Source organism: Dendronephthya gigantea, unplaced genomic scaffold (assembly GCF_004324835.1).
Source record: "Dendronephthya gigantea isolate DGI-Jeju-01 unplaced genomic scaffold, DenGig_1.0 000002F, whole genome shotgun sequence".
Taxonomy (NCBI): Eukaryota; Metazoa; Cnidaria; class Anthozoa; order Malacalcyonacea; family Nephtheidae; genus Dendronephthya; species Dendronephthya gigantea.
The window spans coordinates 3,636,108-3,656,432 of record NW_021163012.1 but is presented as its reverse complement, the minus strand read 5'-3'; the positions used below and the strand labels follow the sequence as shown (position 1 = coordinate 3,656,432).

The window sequence follows — 20,325 nt, the reverse complement described above, 5'->3', positions numbered from 1 at the left end:
ACGATTTCACGGGTTTGCTTACGTTTAAAACATTAAGAATTTTGGATTACTCGTTCAAGTTCAAACTAAGAAGTTTACGCATTTTAACCTCGAACAATGCATAAAAAATATGCAGAACCATGTCGAAACGAAGCCTGACGTTTCTTTGTTTTCTACACAGTCGGAAAGAATTAATGAGTGTCATACCGATAAATAGGAAGCATGAAATATGCATGTTTCAACGCTTCGTTTAGAATGCATAAGTAAACCAAGTTTTTTGTCTTTGTATATAACAGTGGATTAAATGTTTAAATGCTTTAAATAATTAAAGTGGAAGTCAAGTCCATTCCGTGCACGGGTTCTGCTCATAACAATGGAGGACCCTCTCTTTAAAAATTTGCCCAAATTTTGACGCTTTAATATGCGTTCAATTAGAAGCCTAGCTAACCTAAAACTGTATGCGATATAAACACAGCCATTGTATTTTAAAAAAGTAAAGAAGTTCAAAATGTAAGCAAACCGTTTGTTTACTTATACGAATTAACTTGATTTCACTTTAAAGTCTCTTTTTGTGAACGAGATCTTGAAATGATTTTAGGTTCCACCAGATTATTGGAAACATTCGGACTGGCATCAGAAACACCAAGCTTACCATCAGGTAATAATAAATTTTGGCCATTTGTGAGGTAACCAAAGAAAATGGCGTAGAAATAACAGCAATAAAATTAATGTGAGGTGGTCAATACCACAGCGGCTACCCCTACCCCTTAAGGCTAGTTTCCACTCAGGAAAATTCTCCTTTGGATCGGAACGGACAAGAAAATTTCCTTTGTCGGTGAGTTCTCAGGCGGCGTTTATACAAAGGAAACTTTTCTGTCCTGTCCAATCCAAAGGAGAATTTTCCTGAGTGGAAACTAGCCTTTACACACCTACAGGAGCGGAATTCATGCTCGTCTGTTAACAACACATTTTAGATTTTCAGCAATATTTCCAATAATTGCAAAGCGATTATTTTTTAGAAATGGGGCGAAAAATTTTACTTCGAAGGGCTTCGAGAGGCGACGAAAGCTAGTTCACATAACATCGCTTATCTTCCGATGAATTTTGGAAATGTTTGTTTGAGATTTCTTCCAGTAAGTTGTTATCCAATATATTCATTCTGTTGTCCTTATAATTGTGTACCACGCTCTGACAGTTTGATGCTATCATACGATGCGATAAGATACGATTTCAGGCATTTATTGTGTTTTTTTCATGTGGAAATAAATTCCTTATGCCATAATTTATAATAGACTTTTTATTAACCGCGTTTGGTCTTCACAGAAAGATCTCGGTCCGATACTTCCTGGTCCGACTCGGTTAGCAAGAAATCACTGTCAAATTTTGTATAGGTTCTTGATGTTGTTATTCATCGCTTTATCGAGCTTCCTCCGGTGAGCGCTGGTCTTGAAAGTCTTCTTCACAATTTTGGAGGATTGTATAAATTCCATGGTCAGTACCGAAGCGAGTTTCCAGATTTATAATCCAGTCTTACTTTGGGTTTATCTAAACTTACTTTGGGTTTATCTAAACTTACTTTGGGTTTATCTAAACTTACTTTGGGTTTATCTGAACTTACTTTAGGTTTATCTGAACTTACTTTGGGTTTATCTAAACTTACTTTGGGCCTATCTAAACTTACTTTGGGTTTATCTAAACTTACTTTGGGTTTATCTAAACTTACTTTGGGTTTATCTAAACTTACTTTGGGTTTATCTAAACTTACTTTGGGTTTATCTAAACTTACTTTGGGTTAATCTAAACTTACTTTGGGTTTATCTAAACTTACTTTGGGTTTATCTAAACTAACTTTGGGTTTATCTAAACTTACTTTGGGTTTATCTAAACTTACTTTGGGTTTATCTAAACTTACTTTGGGTTTATCTGAACTTACTTTGGGTTTATCTAAACTTACTTTGGGTTTATCTAAACTTATTTTGGGTTTATCTAAACTTACTTTGGGTTTATCTAAACTTACTTTGGGTTTATCTAAACTTACTTTGGGTTTATCTAAACTTACTTTGGGTTTATCTAAACTTACTTTGGGTTTATCTAAACTTACTTTGGGTTTATCTGAACTTACTTTGGGTTCATCTAAACTTACTTTGGGTTTATCTAAACTCATTTTGGGTTTATCTAAACTTACTTTGGGTTTATAGATCGTCCTGTCACTTACCTATACAACACCTTATACTATTACAATCGCATTTTAAATCAAAGGGAAGCCTCGAGAAAGAAACTTGTCAGCGTTGTAACTGGTAAATAAAATATTCATTCATTCATTACTTATATATAGTCGAACACCCTTGTTAACCATTAGCTTGCAATGCACCCAATATATGACCTGTGATATACTTCATGCACAACTTGGTATATTGTGATTAAATATAGTTTTAATATCAATAATCTATTTTAGTCTTTTGCTAGCATCCACACTATTTCTACACGTGTTCGACTGTCATGTGATCTTCCAATCACGTGGTTAACTACGTTACATGACGTACTTTAGTATTTTACTCTGTCTAATGCTAGATGATTCAGTTTACTCATAAATGGAAGGGTATGTCAGTTACTGAGTAAACAAAACTATCTGCCAGTGTCTCGAACCGATTAGATTGCAATGCACCCAGATGGAACTATACTTCAGTATTTACTTTATCTATTTACCAAAGTTGACAAAGCTTAATGTCACAATTTGTGTTCCGGAAAATCGAATTTATCAAAATTTCATAACGTTTATTTGTTTACATTTTAGGAGCATTTGCGAATCTTCGCCCAGCTAATTGGTATGTTGATGTAAATTTGATTGAATATTCGCTGACATAATTGTATTTTTTACTTGTGCATGAGATTAAGTACATAAATTAATAATCAGAAAAGTGCTTAGTATTCATCTTGCGCAATACCAAGCACCAAATTCTTGATATTTTTTTAATTTGAGACCAACGTACATCTTTTATTATCCTCAAGGTGTTTGTCAAACGTGTTCTTGGAATATTTGAAGGCAGACGTTGAATTGAAACCAAATCTTGAATATTACTGTGCAATTGTTGGAAGGCTTGTTGATAGTATCCTTTAATATAGAACCTTCTGATTTCATTCCGAAACATAGCAGCAAATTTTTATTTAAGGTACGACTTGTACTTTTCAAAGGCCCCCTCTACACGGTATCGAAAGAATTTGAAAACGCAAAAATATTCTCTGTTAAAATATTAACCGCATCCACACGTAAACACAAAAACGATCCGAAAACGCTAAAGTTATTTGATTCCGCAATACACCTGAATTGTAAACCCAATTTGCTTTATTTAAAAAGTACTGGTATTCTCGTTATTAACAAACTAAAGGCGCTTTCCATCATACGGTAAAAACGGCCAGACCAAAAACGGTACAGACAGATTACTGATATTTTAGAGTGTTTCAAAAACTTTGCATCCCAGTATATCGTTATTTACATCCGCCTAGCGCGGGAAATGCAATTTCACCGCTATATTCTTAACGAAATATTCTATTTCATTCAAAATATGATCGGTCTGACCATTTTGGCCACCTAAAGGAAAGCGCCCTAAGATTGATCCCGTTTTAAACCCGTAAGTTATTGATGAATTTGAGGAGCGATGGTAAAGGTTCGATTGCATTTCTTGCCTGAAATTCGTTAAATCAGTCGTTGGGAATTGCTCGAGTTTCAGTGCTTTTGAATCAACCAATAGCATTTCGTTTTAGCGAGCAATTAGCCGATAGTAGCACGCATGTCTGTGAGCTGGTATTTGAGCAATTATCTTGCTTTTCAAACTTTATTTCCTTAACATTGCGCATCTATTTCCGGTAATTCGCCGTTTCCTGAATTCGACTGGCGTTTCCACGAATTCCCTAGTCCGTCTGCGCATGCGCTCTATGCCACATGCGTCGAGTTGATGTCACTTCCTGTCAACGACAAGGACGTTGGTAATGCGCTGTTCTCTGTGTTGTATAAATGGTAAGTAACGATATTATGGATATTAGGGAGTAATTATACTGGGGATATTAGGGAGTAATGATATTAGGGATATTAGGGATTTTAGGGAGTAGTGATATTTTAAAAGCATATAGTTTGGCCCATACACTATACATCACTAAGCATTTACTGTTGGTGTTTAGTGTTGGTTTTGAGGTTTGTTGCTGCCGCAATTTATTTGCCTTTCTATCATTTCAGTGGCGAGACAAATCGAGGCGTTGAAATTTTGAATAATACTAAGACTTGGATAAATGCCGTCGCTTTGATCATTTCTTCTCTGCCTGTAAGTTTGTTATTCATTAAAAATCACCACTTAAGAACAGATAGAACTATTCAAAACTGATAGATTTTTCCAGAACTTTAGTAAGAGCTAGCATAAGACATGATCCTTACTGGACCTCTAGGAAGAACCGTTCATAGAGCTATCCAGTATAAATATAGTTAATTTAGTTTAGGTTTCCTCCTGCAGTAACACTGGATCAATAAGAGATTATCCTTACTGGGTCTTTAGGAAGAACAGTTTAGAACTGATAGAGCTATCCAGTGTAAATATAGTTAGTTTACTTTAGGTTTCCTCCTGTAGTAACACTGGATCACTAAAAAATTGTCCTGAGGGCTGATAGAACTATCCAGTATAAATAACGTGCAGGTGTTCTCCCGTAAATAACAGCAATTCTTATTTATTTCCAGGAATCCTACGGCAAGGTTTTACCGCAACTTATCTCGGAAGTTCTCACCGCTGATCTTGCAGTAAAAGATGTCACTCCAGTTACAGCCAGTTTTTCGCCCGATGCTACGATGGCGCCATCGTCGTTTCCATATTCGTTCTATAGTTTCCAGTCCAACGCGGATGCCTGCGCCCTGACATTGCCAGACCTGGTTGTGGCTTTTACAAATGCGGTCTGGTATCATTCTAGTTTGGGCCATCTCTCGCTTATCCCAAGGTACACAAATAGTCTACGGGGACGGCTGTACGAAAGCTGAATGACGTGTTTTTTTTCAATGACCCTAAATTTGTCTGTTGTCCAATTTTGAGCAATAATTTTTATTTTAAAAGTATTTGATCGTTTCGTTCTGTAATGAAATACGCAAGGTACCATTGGAAAGCTAAATGACTGCTCTTTTATACTACGTAAGAAATAATTCATTAAATATCCTGCACAAAACCTGTCCATTTCCGTTTCTTTTTAACTCAAAAATTGTAAAAATACGCCTATCGCGAAACATTTCCTGCATTTCAGTTTGGTTTTTATGAAATATCAAACCAATTTCACCTTGTCACTACTTTTTCGTATATAAGCTATTATATATATCTCTTCACAAAGGAAGTTTTCATTTGGTAAATTTTGTCTAAACTTTGCTTTTTAAATTAAAATGTTTGTTGGTTTCGCGGTGGATATATTGTTTGGCATACATTGAAAATATCTTGCATTATTAACAGATTGTTGAAGGAAAATTTCAAGCCTTTAATTCACAATGAAGCACAGTTTCTGTTCGTTTGTCGACTGCTTGGACCATTTTTGTATCGTTTCTACACGGAGAAACCAAGATGTTTGCTCGAGGTAAGTCAAAGCAATTGCTATGGTCAGTTTTGGGGGGGGGGTTGCTTCTACAACGAAGAACGTAAAAAACTATTGCAAGTTGCATGAAATTTTAGTTTCAACAGGGCTGAATTTAACCACGGGATTGAAAATACTTCATGTAATCAGCCTCTAATCCTGAGAGTTGAATCTGGCAAAACACTTAGTTGTTTGAGATCATAAAGAGTTATTTTACTCATATTACATCCTAGATTGCTAAAGAGCTGTACGCCATCTTGGATGTGGTCGACAAGAAATGTGTTCATCTTTATCACGTCGACACCATATGCGACTTTTTGTATCCTTTTGTGAGCTGTTATGAAGAACAACGATTTTTCTATGGAAATCACCGTAGAGATATTCGTTCGTTTTTATCCGTGAGGACCCATGTCCCCATGGACATTTCACCCATATGGACATTTTCCCTACATGGGAATTTTGCCTATATGGATAATATAATACTACCATTTTACCTATGAGGGAATTTTGCCTGTATTGGCATTTTTACTCCGAGGCATTTTACTCATAGGGTATTGTACCTATATAGGTGTTCCACGTATGAGGACATTTTACCTATATGGGCATTTTCCCTAAAAGGGTTTTTTCCCCGTACGGGTATTTTACCTATAAGGGTATTTTACCTATATAGGCGTTACCTATAAGGGAAATTTAGCTCTAAGGACGTCTTACCTATACCGGCGATTTACTCATATGGGCATTTTATCTATGGGTATTTTACCTATATAGGGGTTTAACCTATGGGGCATTTTATTCATAAGGGTATTTTACCTATGTGGGTATTTTACTCGTATAGGCATTTTACCTATTAGGGTGTTTATATAAGCGTTTAACCTGTAGGATATTCAACCTATAAGGGCATTTCACGCATGTGGGCATTTTATTCATATGAGGGCACTTGATCTATACGTATAAGCACACTTCTATCACCATCATTTTACCCATATATATGAACATTTTTAGACCCATAGAGGCAGTATTTATACCCATGTATACAATGTTCTGAATTTTTTCAACACGGATTCATTCCACCCTTATAATGTAGTCATTTCTACCATGCATATGAACAATTTGTTTCTTTGGGTCGAAAACGCGGCAATACTGTTAAGACATTCCAGAACAGCTCAAAAATATTTTCTTTAATTATTTGAAGTTATCATATTAAGTACATGTTTGTTGGGGATTCTATAAAACAGGATATTCAACACTACATAGCCAGTCTGAGACCAGTACTACAAGATCGTATGCAGTTCATATCACATGTTGCTGGGCATGCTCGCGAGGATACTGCCTCTGTCTCGGGGTAACGCGGGCGCATGATAAACGAAATGATGACAAAACTATGGTACTTGGCAGAAAAAATCGAGAAGATAGCTGCATGTTCAAGGCTATTGCAGCCGCGTTAGTGGCGATCTTGCAAATCTGCCGTCGTAGATATTATCTGGTATTAACCAGAATTGACTTGTAATATAGTAGGAATTACATAACGGGCCGTTTACTGGAATAATTTACCGGAAGTATGCTAAAGGTAGTTTTTCTTCTCGAAATCTACGTTCTGTTACGTCAATATGCAAGGCGGTTCGTCATCGGTTAAATAATAAATAAGAGCGACCAAAAAAGCTCAATAATGCAATAAATTTCCTTATTTATATAAAAGTGAAAATTGCCCTTGTTGAGCGAGGTCGAAGGTTTCTGGCTAGAACTAAGTCCTTCCAGGCGACTAACTCGTGTGCCTTTACCAGCAAACAATTTAATGCAATATAGGACGAAACATCTTCTGAAAAACAACATCTTGTAAATACAAGATGTGTATAAAACAAGACAACAATTACGGTGATATTTCGACTTTATTTCATTCTCAAAGCAATCTTTCATCTTACATTGTTTTTGTTTACAATATTTCAGTGCTGTTTACGGTATTATATATATGTCATCAACATTGTTATTTACTTACTTATTTCAAATTCAATTTCCCATCTGTCCTCAAGAATGTTAAGAATCAAGGAGAAATTACTTAACAAAATTAATATTTACCGAAGGCGAGGTGAATACCAAATAGCGAGACAAAGTCAAGCGAAATAGAGTAGAGTAGCGTTTTGCAACGTGGTTTTTACCTCGAAATAATTTTAGGGAAAATCTTGTACGCTTTTTATATGCTTTTAGGTAAAGCGTTTTTTTAAAAATTACATGTTTCTTCATCTGTCACTTTGACAAAAACAACTCGCCGCCATCTTGAAAAATTTTCTTAGGTGATTACCCGCGTAATAGGTCTTTTGACCAATCAGTAGCAACAATTTTCAATAATTAATTTTACCATCTAAAATATGGATACTATTCGAGTTAATATCTACCTAAAATACCTGATTTGCATAGTTTATACGAGATACTAAATAGAAATGTATTTAAAAAAGTTATGTAGTATTTATAATGTAATGTATTTATAACGATTGGCCTGGAAACCGTCCTTGAATTTTAGGTGTTTACGGATGGAGGCTGCTGAGTTGGTTATATTTGTGTAAGAATACCCTGGATAGATTCGTCTAAATTTTCGCGCTGTTCATTACCTTGTGTGACGTCAGCAGCGGTCAATCCGGAGAGATAATTCCAATCCTCCTGTGTCATGTGCTCGACCCTCACGTTATTTATCTGCTTTAAATTTTGTACTCCTTGTATAGCACGCTGTCGGAGAATTTCATTATCCCCTGCTTCTTGTTGAAAGCTTACTCGATACAAGTGGGTAGCTTTAATGCACAAACTTATATTTCTTGGACTCAGAATATCATTGAAGATATTCGTGAGTGTTACACAACAGGTTTTGTCCGCTGTAGTGCCAGCTGTTCCATGGAGACTAACGGATCTGTTGCAAGGTTGATACGTCAGGTACATGGTGATTTTCCCACCGTTTTGTTGTTGTAATATATCGGCCAAGTTTCCATTTATCACGTCATTCCTAAAGAAATCCTCCGCATGCATTTGTGCTGGCACGCAGTTGCTGTATCTTGCTTCATACAGAGTATGCCCTTGGGCATCTTCGAATCTAACAACAGCAATGACTTGTTTGGGTTGTAAGCGCGGGTTTCTTTCATTTGGATTGTTTGCTCTAATTCCTATTTCACAATTTGCGTTGTCAAGACAATGATAATGATGATTTTCCCATTCATGAACATGATAGAATGCAGCGCAAAACTGACCCTGTGTCCCAAGGATTTCTTGTTGCCCTTCACGTTTTTTAATATGTCCAATGAATTGACCACCACGATAAATTGGACAGCACTCACCGTTGCATTCAACTTGGGGTTGGGCCATTGTAATACTTGCTGCTCTATTTTCTTAGTCAAAATTAATAAAATACAAATTAGTTTCTTCTCGTATACAGCAAGAATTGCCGCCAGTGCTTTGCAACTAAAATTCATGCTTTTTTCGTGTCATTATTTAATTTTTTCACTGACGTAAAAGTTTCAAAGAAACGAACATTCCTAAAAAGAAATTCTGCAGAGCGCGAAATTTAAATTTTAGTTTACAATCGACATTTACATTCTGCAAAGAAATAATTGCCGAAGTTATATGAGACGAAGGAAATGATCATTTATAGCATAATTGTTCAGGATTTAGCATTTGTAATAATAATAAAATAATCACGCGATATTGCCCATGCAATCATTTGGGATTAATTGGATTGTACTCGTGATGTAAAAGAATAAGGTTTGTCAACTACGCATGACTATATTGTACGCAATATCACAAAATTCTGCATCTAAATTTGAAATTGTACTAATTTTAGTACCAATAGTACGCTCCATCTAGCTGTGTATTTTCCACTTCTTACGAAGATTAAAAGTTAGTGATTCTACAAGCATGTACAAGATTGCTGTTGATTTTACGGCCTACGCACCCAAAATGATATTGTCGGGATTGTGTACGATAGAACAAAGCACTCAAGTTGTCCCGGAGGATGAGAACAGCAACATCGTGCTGCACCGAGCGAACATGGTTGTCATAGGCCCGATTTATACTAGAGACGGATCATTCGTCTAGACAGGGCCGACCAGAGAATTTTTGGGGCCCGGGGCAAAATTCTCGTAGCGGCCCAAAATCCACAGCAATAAAAAAGGCCGTAGTAAGTTCATGTAAATTTGCAGTACTGTAATGCGATAATACACGAACCTTGACATGAAGCTTGAGAGGGGTATCAAAGGTGACATTTGGTGATAGGGCACAGTTAGAAGGGTTTGGGAGCATCCTCCCTCAAGAAAACTCTTGCGTTTGAGGGATTGAGAGATTTTTGCAATATTGAATATATATTGCATGACCTGAACTATAAATAACCCGAAACTTTTTCTGAAAGAGGACTATATACACCCAACAATAGTTTAATTTTATTCTTGTAGTATTTAGGGGGCCCTTGCAATCTGGGGGCTCGGGGCAAATTCCCCCCCCCCCTTTGGGCGGCCCTGCGTGTAGTTCGTCTGTGTGTAAACACGGGCAAACAGACAAATCATCCGACAACACGAGTTATTCACATAGTTCGTCTATTTATAGCTAGACGAATTTAATTGAATGGATAGTTTGTCTTGCCGCATCATCCGTCTGTTAGTATAAATAGGAGGTGGGGGCGAACTACGGAAAAAATTGTCATAAAACGGCTCTTGTGCACTCTCTTTACCACCTAAATAATTTCCCAGTTTCCGTGCACTAAACGTGCGATTCTGTTTCGTTTAACATATTCGCCAGCATAGTTCATCGAGAGATAGTTTGTCTTGTATTTATACTCAGGCGAATGATCTGTCAGCGATTTTAAAGCATAGCAATTTGGACGCCCAGGAAGTCTAATAATATGATAGTGGCCCGATTTATACTTGAGACGAATGATCCTTCTGAACGAAAAGTCCGTCTGACAGATCGTTCGTCTGAGTATAAACACACGACAAACTATAATTTAGGCGAACTATGTAGACAAATGTGTTAAACGAAACAGAACAGCTCTTTCAAATATGACAAATATAAGGATATAGACGTTCACGTGCGTGTATGAGGCTGGGAAATTTCACTCCAGTTAATGAACCACTTGCATAATAGACCAACTTAAGATCTAAGTAACACAAAGAGAAAAAATCTAAAGCACAGCTATAAAATATAGTCATACCAAGTATAGGAATAAAGTATATTTCGTATATTTTTGAGTTACGGGCGGATATATATATATATATATATATATATATATATATATATATATATATATATATATATATATATATATATATATATATATATATATATGTATATGTATATATGTATATGTACTAGAAAAATATCAGACCGAGGTCTTGACAGTACGGACCGAGCGATAGCGAGGTCCGTGCCTAAAAAACCGAGGTCTGATATTTTTCCAGTACGGACCGAACGTATTCGGTTAATAAGGGATTTATTATATGGCATACAGTATTCAGTTTATTTATTTATACAATGCGCTGCAGCATTCTTGCCGGCTCTTTCGCCAGCCAGTCGCCAAGCAAGCACTGAATTGGCTTCCAAAACTTTGTTTTTTACTCGTTAAATAGGAATGATACAGTAATATAAACAAAAACAAAGATGAATGAATATAAATATTATATCTCAACTGTAAATCATCCAATCAGAAAGCTCGATTTGTACCACGTGATCAGTAAATTAATCATGGAGTTCCATCGAATTTTTTCACATTATGCTATAAAAGTCGAATACCCCGCTGCAGCGGGGTATTCGAGTTTGCGTGTACCACGCGTGGATGCCTCGCACACGACTTGAGGTTGTCAACAATTTCAAAATGGAGGCAAAAGAAGCTATATTACATTTTGGTAACATTATTACATTACATATTGGCGTTTCGATATAATATATAATTTATAGACCTTCCGCTCCGGGAATTCGACGAAATATTACCCCCTCGGGAAGATATATCCCTCGGGCGAAGCCCTCGGGATATATCTTCCCTTGGGGGTAATATTTCGTCGAATTCCCCTCGCTCCAGGTCTATAAATGATAATAATCACATGTACCAAATAATGCTCTTCTTCGTCTATTCTCCGTCGATATTTTTCGTGTCAAAAATAAAAGTGCAAGCTTGTTTTTGTTCAAAAATATGAGAGTTGGACCGCTACTACGGCAACAGTCTAATACTGGGAGATTCCAGACCGGCAATGAACCAATCAGCGCACGCCATTTTAGTCACGAGACCGCGTGCCATATATATATATATGTATATATATGTATAAACTGACATGAAATATTTATCTGAAACAAGCGCCATTTTATGAGATTTATACTCATGTTCTTTGAGATTTTTTATTCTACACATATACGCGTATCGTAAACTCTGCGTTAGGATATTTTATATGGCTTATTGCCCTAATTTTGGAAAAATCCAATTCGTTCTGCTAATCTAAACTCAGGATGTAACGCGCAGGATTTCTCAGAATGTATAACACGACTATAAACTAGAAGGCTTCGTGTTTTGTTGTTGTCAGATTGATAGAGCGATATATAGGCTATCGAAATATTGTCTATAAAGCCCAAACCTTTCATCGAAAGAGATTCATCTAAACAACCTATTTTTTTTTGTTTTTTTAACCTATCAGTTTTTACAGTGTATAAGTTAGTTTAAAAGACGGCTAAATGTTACGAACAGCGGCGCCTGCATGTGTCACAACAAGTTATAGCAGTTCGATATAGTATATAGCAAAATATATATATATCTCATATATATGTATTTAGTATACCTACCGATATTAAAGCTGTTGTTTTTATCCTTTTTAAACGAGCCAAGTTTGTCTAGATATCAGCTTTATAGGAATTGCTGTATATTATATATACGATAGGGCTTATGAAACTACCTGACGTGTTACTTTAAAAGTTCATCTATAGTTATAAGGATAAGACTCAAGCTAATTTGAATGCGTTCAATGAACGGCAGGTGATAATAGGTTAAATATATTAAAACGTGTGCGTATGATAAGGGCCATATATAGCAACGAATATTTAAAGTATACTATTCAAAACATGATTAGGAAAGTTTTATCCCATATCGACATTGGGTAAAATTATTTTGTTCTTTGTCTATTTCCGGAGTGTATTGGACGACTTTCACTTTATTAGACTTATATGAACCTCGACTCGACCATCGACTTAAGACTGAAAAATTATTCCGCGGATAATTTAAAAATACGGATAAAGAAACCTTTGTCTGGTATGGTCTGGAGGATAATTTTCTTGACTGCACATGGAAACCAGCCTTTAATCCTCGATCAAAACTCACAGCCAGTTTTAGGACGTTCTGTTTGATTTAGGGTTTGGAATATCGCGATTTTGTATGCTAGGAGTAGGATAGTCGGATTTTGCAACAATATAGACGAAAGAAATGGAATTGTTTTAAACATGATTGAAGTATATTATTATAAGTCACTATGTTTTGCATTTATTCAATTTGCATTAAGTCACTGCCGGATACTTTCCGTGAATAGCAAGTTGAAACATGTTAAAACATTTTGACATTAAACATTTATCTCAAACATTAACAAGCGCCATTTCATGAAATCGTTTTATGCGATTTATATTCTACACAAACATTCGTTAACTCCGCGTTAGTATAATATTTTTTATGGCTTATTGGTTCAATTTTATGGAAAAACGGATTCGTTCTGCCAATCTAAACGCACTTCCTCATGGCCAAAATATTTCTCAGAATGTAGCACGACTATAAACTAAATCTTCGTGTTTTGTTGGTCACAGATTGATAAAACAATAAGTATAGGCTTCGAAAATAATGTGTAAAGTCCAAACTTTTCATCGTTTAAGTTATAGTTTTAAATGTAGCTATAAAGGACGGCTTAATTGTCACAAACAGCAGCCCATTGTTTTACAACAAATTCGCAGTTTGATAGTAGCAAAATATATATCTCGTATTTAGTACTTACCGATATTAAAGCTGTTGTTTTTATTCTTATTAAACGAGCAAAGTTTTTTAGATATAAGCTTTAAGAATTGCTGTATAATTGTTATATATATACGATAGGGATTAGAAATTGCCTGACGTGTTACTTTAAATATTTATTTTAAAAAATTAATTGCTCTGTCTCTAAAAAAGTCGATCTAGTTAAGGATAAAACTCGAGCTAATTTGAATGCGTTCAATGAACGTTAGGTGATAACGGGTTGTTTATATTAAAACCTGCACAGGATATAAGAGCCATAGCAACCAATATTTAAAGTATACTATTCAAAACATGTTTTATCACATATCGACATTGGGTGAAATTATTTTGTTCTTTGCATGTGTATATTTCCCGAGTGTATTGGACCACTTTCACTTTAGACTTTTAAATCTTGGCGATAAAAAAGGACATTTATGAAAAGAGCATATACTAAAATTAGTATAAAATTGTAAAGTTTCGCTTCAGCGATATATATATAGCCAGCCATGTAAAGTAGGTAAATTTTGTATACGGAGTACTGGCGCTGATCTTATGGTTGGGTCTATTCTGTAGTAATTTATTTCGGCCTTGCTCCCAGACAAGAAAGCGAAAGTCGTCTATTGACTTTACCTTATCGGCCTGAACCTCGTCTCGACCCTCGACTTAAGACTGAAAAATTATTCCGCGGATAATTTAAAAATACGGATAAAGGAACCTTTGTCTGGTATGGTCTGGAGGATAATTTTCTTGACTGCACATGGAAACCAGCCTTAAGCATCCTCGATCAAAATTCGTGCACAGCCAGTTTGAGGACGTTCTGTTTGATTTTAGGTTTGGAATGTCGAGATTTTGTATGCTAGGATAGTAGGATTGTTGCAACAATAGACGAAAGAAATACAATTGTTTTAAACATGATTGAAGTATATAATTATAAGTCACTAAGTTTTGCATTTATTCAATTTGCATTAAGTCATTGCCGGATACTTTCCGTAAATATAGCAAGTTGAAACTTGTTAAAAATGCTGAAACAAGTTGACATTAAACATTTAACTCAAACATTAACAAGCGCCATTTCATGAAATTGTTTTATGCGATTTATATTATACACATGCAAACATTCGTTAACTCCGCGTTAGTATATTTTCTATGGCTTATTGGTTCAATTTTGGGAAAAGCGAATTCCTTCTGCCAATCTAAACGCACTTTTTCATGGTCAAAATATTTCTCAGAATGTACAAGACTATAAACTATAAGTCTTCGGGTGTGTTTTTTTTGTTGGTCACAGATTGATAAAACAGTAAGTATATAGGCTATCGAAAATATTGTGTAAAGTCCAAACTTTTCATCGTATAAGTTATAGTTTCAAATGTAGCTATAAAGGACCGTCGGCTTAATTGTCACAAACAGCAGCCCATTGTTTTACAACAAATTAGCAGTTTGATAGTAGCAAAATATATATCTCGTATTTAGTACTTACCGATATTAAAGCTGTTGTTTTTATTCTTATTTAACGAGCAAAGTTTTTTAGATATAAGCTTTAAGAATTGCTGTATAATTATTATATATATACTATAGGGATTAGAAATTGCCTGACGTGTTACTTTAAATATTTATTTTAAAAAATTAATTGCTCTGTCTCTAGAAAATTCGATCTAGTTAAGGATAAAACTCGAGCTAATTTGAATGCGTTCAATGAACGTTAGGTGCATGATAATGGGTTGTTTATATTAAACCGTGCATGCACAGGATATATAAAAGCCATAGCAACCAATATTTAAAGTATACTATTCAAAACATGTTTTATCACATATCGACATTGGGTAAAATTATTTTGTTCTTTGCATGTGTATATTTCCCAAGTGTATTGCACGACTTTCACTTTAGACTTTTAAATCTTGGCGATAAAAAAGGACATTTATGAAAAGAGCATATACTAAAATTAGTAAAATTGTAAAGTTTCGCTTCAGCGAAATATATGTATAGCCAGCCATGTAAAGTAGGTAAATTTTGTGTACGGAGTACTGGCGCTGATCTTATGGTTGGGTCTATTCTGTAGTAATTTATTTCGGCCTTGCTCCCAGACAAGAAAGCGAAAGTCGTCTATTGACTTTACCTTATCGTCCTGAACCTCGTCTCGACCCTCGACTTAAGACTGAAAAATTATTCCGCGGATAATTTAAAAATACGGATAAAGGAACCTTTGTCTGGTATGGTCTGGAGGATAATTTTCTTGACTGCACATGGAAACCAGCCTTAAGTATCCTCGATCAAAATTCGTGCACAGCCAGTTTGAGGACGTTCTGTTTGATTTTAGGTTTGGAATGTCGGGATTTTGTATGCTAGGATAGTAGAATTGTTGCAACAATAGACGAAAGAAATACAATTGTTTTAAACATTATTGAAGTATATTATTATAAGTCACTAAGTTTTGCATTTATTCAATTTGCATTAAGTCACTGCCGGATGCTTTCCGTAATATAGCAAGTTGAAACTTGTTAAAAAATGCTGAAACAAGTTGACATTAAACATTTAACTCAAACATTAACAAGCGCCATTTCATGAAATTGTTTTATGCGATTTATATTATACACATGCAAACATTCGTTAACTCCGCGTTAGTATATTTTCTATGGCTTATTGGTTCAATTTTGGGAAAAGCGAATTCCTTCTGCCAATCTAAACGCACTTTTTCATGGTCAAAATATTTCTCAGAATGTACAAGACTATAAACTATAAGTCTTCGTGTTTTGTTGGTCACAGATTGATAAAACAGTAAGTATATAGGCTATCGAAAATATTGTGTAAAGTCCAAACTTTTCATCGTATAAGTTATAGTTTCAAATGTAGCTATAAAGGACCGTCGGCTTAATTGTCACAAACAGCAGCCCATTGTTTTACAACAAATTAGCAGTTTGATAGTAGCAAAATATATATCTCGTATTTAGTACTTACCGATATTAAAGCTGTTGTTTTTATTCTTATTAAACGAGCAAAGTTTTTTAGATATAAGCTTTAAGAATTGCTGTATAATTATTATATATATACTATAGGGATTAGAAATTGCCTGACGTGTTACTTTAAATATTTATTTTAAAAAATTAATTGCTCTGTCTCTAGAAAAGTCGATCTAGTTAAGGATAAAACTCGAGCTAATTTGAATGCGTTCAATGAACGGCAGGTGATAACGGGTTGTTTATATTAAAACGTGCACAGGATATAAGAGCCATAGCAACCAATATTTAAAGTATACTATTCAAAACATGTTTTATCACATATCGACATTGGGTAAAATTATTTTATTCTTTGCATGTGTATATTTCCTGAGTGCATTGGACGACCTTCGCTTTAGACTTTTTAATCTTGGTGATAAAAAAAAATGCATTTACGAAAAGAGCATACTAAAATTAGTAAAATTGTAAAGTTTCGCTTCAGCGATATGTATATAGCCAGCCATGTAAAGTGGGTAACTTTTGTATACGGAGTACTGGCGCTGATCTTATGGTTGGGTCTATTCTGTAGTAATTTATTTCGGCCTTGCTCCCAGACAAGAAAGCGAAAGTCGTCTATTGACTTTACCTTATCGTCCTGAACCTCGACTTGACCCTCGACTTAAGACCATGAAAAATTATTTCGCGGATAATTTAAAAATACGGATAAAGGAACCTTTGTCTGGTATGGTCTGGAGGATAATTTTCTTGACTGCACAGGGAAACCAATTCTTAAGTATCCTCGATCAAAATTCGTGCACAGCCAGTTTGAAAACGTTCTGTTTGATTTTAGGTTTGGAATGTCGGGATTTTGTATGCTAGGATAGTAGGATTGCTACAACAATAGACGAAAGAAATACAATTGTTTTAAACAGGATTGAAGTATATAATTATAAGTCACTAAGTTTTGCATTTATTCAATTTGCATTAAGTCACTGCCGGATGCTTTCCGTAAATATAGCAAGTTGAAACTTGTTAAAAAATGCTGAAACAAGTTGATATTAAACATTTAACTCAAACATAAACATAAACCAGCGCCATTTCATGAAATCGTTTTATGCGATATATATTCTGCACAAGCATTTGTTATCTCCGCTTGTTAGTATATTTTCTATGGCTTACCTTGCTTCGATATTGGGAAAAGCGAATTCGTTCTGCCAATCTAAACGCACTTCCTCGTGGTCAAAATATTTCTCAGAATGTAACACGGCTGTAAACTAAGTCTTCGTGTTTTGTTGGTCACAGATTGACTAAAACAATAAGTATAGGCTGTCGAAAATATTGTGTAAAGTCCAAATTTTCATCGTATAAATTAGTTTTAAGTGTATAAAGGACGGTTAAATGGTCACTAACAGCAGCCCATTGTTTTACAACAGATTATAGCAGTTCGATTGTAGTATTATGAATTTCATTCAGCACAAAATAGATCTATCTCATATATATGTATTTAGTACTTACCGATATTAAAGCTGTTGTATATAGCTATATAGCCTTATCAAACCAGCCAAGTTTCTTTAGATATAAGCTTTAAGAATTGATTATATAAAGGTATATACGATAGCGATTATGAAATTGTCTTACGTGTTATTTCAAATATTATTTTTTAATTACGCTGCTTGATGTCTCAGAAACATTCGATCCAATTAAGATGGATCGTTGCACGAGCTAGTGTTCCTGTTTTTAAACATTAAATGCCTCTATTGTTGATGCTTATAGAAATATTTTTTCCGAAAACGATATTAAATGTACATTATAGCTCTCTCTAACACATGAGCAATCAGGTTATATATTTCTTGAATAACAAGTTTTGAAACAAACTTTATTTTCGTGGCTTTGTAAAAAACAGTAAATTTTTTGAGCGTTTTTATTTGTGTTTAAAGCGATTGTCTGTTTTAAAATAAAGCATTGAATACTCAAATTATTTCGTCATCTTTTGCCATATTCATTGTGAAAACGTTTACGAACAAACAGTGGCAAGGTTATATCCAGTATGAATTTCTATACGCTTGACGAATCAAGCTTTCCGAGCAACATTGGGGGAATTTCATTTTAAACCAATCAGCCAGTTTGTTTATATTTTCCGTAACCCAATCAGAATGCATGAATTTTGACTACTTCCGGTAAAAAGGTACATTATATACCATTTGTAATATTGCTCGTTTATTATACTGCTTTATTGTCTTTATATTGTCGATGTATTATACCATTTGACATGAAGTTAATTTTAAAAATTAAGGCATTCTGACTGGCTTTGCATAAAAAATGTAAACAAATATGCCGATTATAGTCCCTCTTCTTGTTCTAAAGATTTCATTCTCGAATGGATTGCAAGTGTCCATGAGGACAATGATGTTAAGGAAGGCTTCAGCCAGCTTGTACCTTCACGTATTTGCGTAAGAGTATTCTCAATGTCCCCATCTAATTCTCTTCGTGGGCTGAGAGCATATTCTGGGACATTATTGTTTGTGAGAGCATCACCATGGAACATCACAATACCAGAAAGATATTCCCAGTCCTTCTCTGTCATACTCTCGACTTCCACCCCAGTCAGCATCAACGCCGTGATCCCTGCTACAGCCCGCTGTCTCAATTGTTCGTCTCTGCTTTTTTCACTGTCATTCCTTGCCGTTCTATGTTCAAGACCTAATCGATACGAGTGAGTAAGCTTAATACGTAAGCAAATATTCCTGCCGAGCAGATTTTCGATGTAGATCTTAAGAAGTGTATCACAACAGCTTTTATCCGCGCGAGTATTGTCGGTTCCCCCAAGACTGACGGACCTGTTACAAGGCTGAAGCGTCAGGTATATGGTGATTTTCCCACCTTCGTTATCTGTTATTACTTTCTTTAAATCTCCTTCTGTTACATCCTTTTTAAAGAAATCCTCAGCGTGCATTTTTTTCGGATCACAATTGGTATACCTTGCTTCATAGAGAGTACTCTCTTTGCTGTCTTCAAATTTAACAACGGCAACAACGTGTTTGGGTTGAAAACTCCAATCGTAATTTCTGCCCTTTCTTGCTCTCTTTGCGATAATGCACTTTCTTTTGTGAAGACAAGAGTGCTTTCGCTCTCCCCATTCATGGACATGGTAGAATGCGGCGCAAAACTGAGCCTTGGATCCGAGATATTTTTCGCCCCCGGTTCGTCTTTTGATCGGGTCATTTGTTTCGCGATAAATTGGACAGCATACGGCGTTAAGATCACCTCCAGCCATTGTAATACTTTAACCAATTTCCTTTTTGATCAAATGAATAAGGAATACAATTAGCTATACATGACTAAGGCGTGAATTGCCGTGGTTCGCAACTACTTTCTATGTTTCTACTTTCGAAATGTTCCCAGGAGGCTTAACGGAAGTAAAGCCGTAAGAAGTTGTAACTAAGTTAGCCAACTCGTATAAACGGTCTATTTGTGATTAGCCTCAGCTTATTTAAGCCTACAATCGTCCACAAAATATATTGAGACTTTTCAAATTATGCCCCCCTTCCCCCTATTTCCATGTTGTAGGACATGTACTAACGCTAACGAAGTGTAAATTTGCCCTAAAATGACGCGGGCATGTGTAGCCATTGATTCCCAATACGTTACTCTAAGGTTGAACAAGTTATATTATAGAAACAACATTGAAATAGGGGGAGGGAATGTTTTTGTCTCAGATATTACGTGGACGATTGTAGGTTTCAACCCTGGGCTTATTTTAGCAGCGGTTTGCGAACAAAACGAGCCCTTCACGACCTATTTAAGCCCCGGCTTATTTATAGGCCGTGGCTTATTTTCACT

General features: G+C 35.5%; 1 protein-coding gene across 1 annotated transcript in view; it reads left to right on the top strand.

The window, feature by feature from the left end:
- The window catches only part of LOC114537672 (mediator of RNA polymerase II transcription subunit 23-like), a 37,169-nt gene extending 29,177 nt beyond the window's left edge, over window positions 1-7,992 (top strand). The window contains exons 30-41 of the mRNA XM_028558774.1: window positions 578-637; window positions 999-1,112; window positions 1,371-1,470; window positions 2,178-2,276; window positions 2,774-2,804; window positions 2,989-3,086; window positions 3,835-3,994; window positions 4,211-4,295; window positions 4,703-4,956; window positions 5,454-5,574; window positions 5,805-5,890; window positions 6,764-7,992. Coding sequence (XP_028414575.1) covers window positions 578-637; window positions 999-1,112; window positions 1,371-1,470; window positions 2,178-2,276; window positions 2,774-2,804; window positions 2,989-3,086; window positions 3,835-3,994; window positions 4,211-4,295; window positions 4,703-4,956; window positions 5,454-5,574; window positions 5,805-5,890; window positions 6,764-6,917 — 1,362 coding nt within the window. The 3' untranslated portion in view covers window positions 6,918-7,992. The remainder of the gene's footprint in view (window positions 1-577; window positions 638-998; window positions 1,113-1,370; window positions 1,471-2,177; window positions 2,277-2,773; window positions 2,805-2,988; window positions 3,087-3,834; window positions 3,995-4,210; window positions 4,296-4,702; window positions 4,957-5,453; window positions 5,575-5,804; window positions 5,891-6,763) is intronic.
- The last annotated feature ends 12,333 nt before the right edge of the window (window positions 7,993-20,325 follow it).